This window comes from Amphimedon queenslandica, unplaced genomic scaffold (assembly GCF_000090795.2).
Source record: "Amphimedon queenslandica unplaced genomic scaffold, v1.1 AMPQUscaffold_11186, whole genome shotgun sequence".
In the NCBI taxonomy this organism is placed as follows: domain Eukaryota; kingdom Metazoa; phylum Porifera; class Demospongiae; order Haplosclerida; family Niphatidae; genus Amphimedon; species Amphimedon queenslandica.
The window spans coordinates 4,168-8,182 of record NW_003548569.1 but is presented as its reverse complement, the minus strand read 5'-3'; the positions used below and the strand labels follow the sequence as shown (position 1 = coordinate 8,182).

At 33.8% G+C, this 4,015-nt stretch overlaps 1 protein-coding gene and 1 long non-coding RNA gene across 3 annotated transcripts; one reads left to right on the top strand and one right to left on the bottom strand.

The window, feature by feature from the left end:
* The first annotated feature begins 244 nt into the window (after positions 1-244).
* LOC105315264 (heat shock 70 kDa protein 12A-like) lies at positions 245-2,258 on the top strand. Its single transcript, XM_020005614.1, has 3 exons — positions 245-616; positions 673-885; positions 928-2,258. Exons 1-3 carry the CDS (start codon positions 269-271, stop codon positions 2,230-2,232), a joined length of 1,866 nt encoding a protein of 621 aa, XP_019861173.1. The 5' UTR covers positions 245-268; the 3' UTR covers positions 2,233-2,258.
* Positions 2,259-2,783: 525 nt separating this feature from the next.
* LOC109589557 (uncharacterized) lies at positions 2,784-3,976 on the bottom strand. Of its 2 annotated transcripts, none has more exons than XR_002188776.1 (3): positions 3,931-3,976; positions 3,388-3,481; positions 2,784-2,971 (listed from the first exon to the last, which is right to left on the bottom strand). It is a non-coding gene; the product is annotated as an uncharacterized LOC109589557 (long non-coding RNA). The 2 variants fall into 2 exon arrangements; XR_002188777.1 differs by lacking the exon at positions 2,784-2,971 and adding an exon at positions 3,157-3,330.
* Between the last annotated feature and the right edge of the window lie 39 nt (positions 3,977-4,015).

Sequence of the window (4,015 nt, the reverse complement as noted above, 5' to 3'; positions counted from 1 at the left end):
CTGATACTCAATAAAGGTAAAGATGATACAGTATTGACTGATTGTCCTTTATTTTACTATTAACAAACAGCAGCAACCTTACAACAAACAATCGTGGGGATAGCAATCAGGTCTATCTCTACTACAGCTGTATGCTAACCACAGAATCCATACAACAGCCACAACTACTGGTACATGGAAAACAGGCTTGGTGTTACTATAACCTCTCCCAGCCAGACAGAGCCATATATAGCTTACAGCTTACAATCCTTACCTACCACTACTCATCATGGCTTTATCTAAGGGACCACTGGAACCACTATCAAGAGCTGAGAAGATACCAAAAGCACCTCCTGTACTACAGACAAGCAAATGTATAGCAGCTATTGACTTTGGAACATCATCTCTATCAGTAGCATATATTGCTCCAACAACAGGAGAAGATGTAAAAGTTGTACAACTTCACAGTACATTGGAAAGAGTCCCTAATTCAATACTAATCAGGAAGGACCAGAAAAAAGAATACAAAGTCATTGGGATTGGACATCAAGCACAAAGCACATACAGTGACCTCGAAGATGATGCCCATAACTTTATTTATTTTGAAAGAATAAAAAAATTACTTGCAAGAGATCAAGTAAAACAAAATAATTCAAACCAATAATGTTTTTATAAATTATTCCAATACCTCAGACATTAGATCGTACTACTGAAGTCCCTTCATTCACTGGTGGTTCTTATTATCTTATTGAAGTTATAGCTTTCATACTAACACACCTCAAGGAGAAGCTGTTGATTGATCATCTGAAAGGAAACTACAAGTCAAGTGATTTTGATTGGGTCATTACTGTTCCTGCTATATGGAAAGCAAGAGCAAGAAGAATGATGAGAGAAGCTGCTTATATGGTAACCTAACTTGCTTTGTATTTCATTATGTTAATATGATAGGCTGGTCTGACTTCTGATGGTCCTGGTATAACAAGGTTCACTTCAGTTGGTTCCCCTTTACCATGTCCAGAGGAGGTTAATCCTGAGAAGCTATCATTAGCTCTAGAACCAGAAGTAGCTGCTATATATGCACATAAGAACTCAGAAGTTAAAGGCCTTCGTCCACAGAGATATATGGTAGTTGATATAGGAGGAGGTACAGTTGATATTACTGTACATGATAAGAATACTGGGAGAATTAGTGTAGTACAGCCACCAATGGGGAACAACTGGGGAGGTACTACTGTCAATGAAGCATTTTCAATGTTACTACAAGAAATAGTTCAAGACAAAGGCTTTGAGGCTTTCATAGAATCAGATGCTAGTGCCCAAGCTACACTAAATAAACTTTTCTATGAAGAATTTGAAGAGCGAAAAAAAAGATTTGGAAATGCAACTGATGAAAGTATTGATAAAATAGTAGTAACACTGCCACATGCTATGATGCAGTTCTATTGCAATGATAAGCTACAACAAGCAGCAAAATTTAAGATAGATTACAATCCAAAAAAATGTTCTCTATCGATTAGTTTCAAAGTTTTAGAAGAGAAGGTATTTAAACCCACAATAGATAAGATCATGGAGTGTGTGAGGGCTGTATTTGATAATCTGAAGCGTGATGGAATTCAAATCGATATAGTTTATCTAGTAGGAGGGTTTGGAGGGTGTAGTTTTGTTAGTCAAAAGATGGAAAAAGCTATCGCTCAGCATTGTGACATTCTTAATGATAATGTGGAATGTCCTATACACCCAGATCTTGCTGTTGTAAAAGGAGCAGTAATGTGGAGGAAAGATCCAAACATAATCCAATCACGTGTTGCTGATGCTACCTATGGGACAGGATGTGGGCCTGGATTTGACCCATTAATACATGATAAACAATACAGGTACATAGATGAAGATGGTGAACAATATTGTGGCAATGTCTTTAATGTATTTGTACTCAAAGGAGAAGAGATCAAGGATGAAATATATAAGACCACATTAATACCTCATTCTCAAAAAATCACACAAGCTGATACCCCTATATACTGTACAACAGATGATGGAGTTCAGTATACAGTAGATAAAGAAGGTAAACTAACAGTACGTAAGATTGGTGAGTTAATACTTGATATTCCTAATCCTGATAATGTACCAAGAAATGAGAGGAAATACGACGTATTTATGGATTTCAGAGGTACTGAGATACAAGCAAGAGCTCAGTATAGCATCACAGGAAAAGAAGTAAAAACAGTTTGTGACTTTCTTTCAAAACAAGATTAATGCCAATAACTTCTAGCAAAAAAAATTACATGTAATGTAAGTTAGAATAGTATTAGTATTATAAAGAGAATAACTTTTGTGTTTTTTTAATTTTGAACCTTTATATTAGCATATTAACATTAATAAAGTGACCTCTGTGTGCATTTAATTTTGTTATTTTTAAATAATAATATTAACGAATTCAAATAACATACTGAATTTTGCGCATGTATTTCTCAGCATTCAAAAAACATTAGCAATTAAATGACCTCATACATAACCATGACTACCATTAACTACAATGTATTAGTAGCTACATGTACAATAACTATTAATACCATCTATCTGGAAATTTTTACTGTGATTTAAATTTTACTGAATTAGAATTTCGCAAAAAAATTAAATTACCCATATAATTACAGGCCACATTCAATAATACATAACACAGTCTTATTTAGTAAAAATTAAATTACAGCACAATTTTAAAACACAAAAATTTTCTACTACACCAATTTCCTGATTTACGGTAATTACCATTTAACTATTAATAACTATTAATAACTCACAAGTTAAGGAACATGAGATATTCATAATTAGATATTCTCCAGTTTGCCACTTCTGATTAGCATCAGCCAGATCAAGGTACCTGCAGGGACACACCCCTCACCCCCGTCAACTTATCATAAAGGCTGGTCCTCTTTGAAGTGGAGGATAGGCCAAGAAATATACTCTGACCCCCTCAAAAGAATAATTCCAGACCCTATGAGAAATACATGTATAAACTAACTGGTAAATAGAGAATATTCATAAAATGTCACTTATTAAATAAACAGTGATATCATATACATGTACATGTACAATTTGACGTGTTTAGTTTTATAATTATTAAACAATAAAAAGGAAATTTATGGATTAAATTCCATTTGTACATGTACATGTGAAAATTTTAAGACATGGTCATTTGTCATAGTTGGTGGCAGGGGCTTATCACATGTCATAAATGTATCGTCTCTTAATGGTGTGTGTGACAGAGAAGAGCTCCATCTTAACCACCATCTGTCTATTTGTTTGTTTATTTGTTCTTTGGAATTGGACACCACAATGGAGTAATACAATCACCTACATGTACATGTACATGTACAAAATAATAGCAATAATAATAATAGGTTCCCCTACCTTGTGTTTCCAGTATAATTTCCTCATAAAGGTCCTCTAACCAGCTGATGTTAAAGGAAACCTCATTCTGTTTGCTCTGGACAATATTCTCAATCTATTGATAGAGACAGACAAAGGATTAATGGAGGGAGAATAACAATTGATTGTTAAACAGTTAAGTCTACTGTTCAAAGGATTACTGTATAGTTGAGTGCTTGAGTTCAGTAAAGGAAGAACTAACAATTCTAAGATACATGCACATGTACGTGTACATGTACATGTAGAGTTAACAAAAAATCTCTAACAAATATAAACTTAAGAAATCTGTTTTGAAGATTAGAGATCAGTTCTACAAAGCACAGTACTCTGTACCAAAGTATTTCTTTTCAATGTACATGTCCATGTCATGTACAGGCCAATAATTGAAAGAACGTACATGTACATGTATTATTTAAATTGTACGATAGTGATATTTCAATATTTCAGGATTGCATTATATCAATTAATGTATAAATAGAGCAACATACATGTACATGATTAATTAATTAATAATTTATAATTTACCAGTAAATTTTGGTCTTTCTTTCCAAGCTTGACTGCTCTCTCCAACTACACAAAACATTCACAATAAACTGACTACACCCACCTG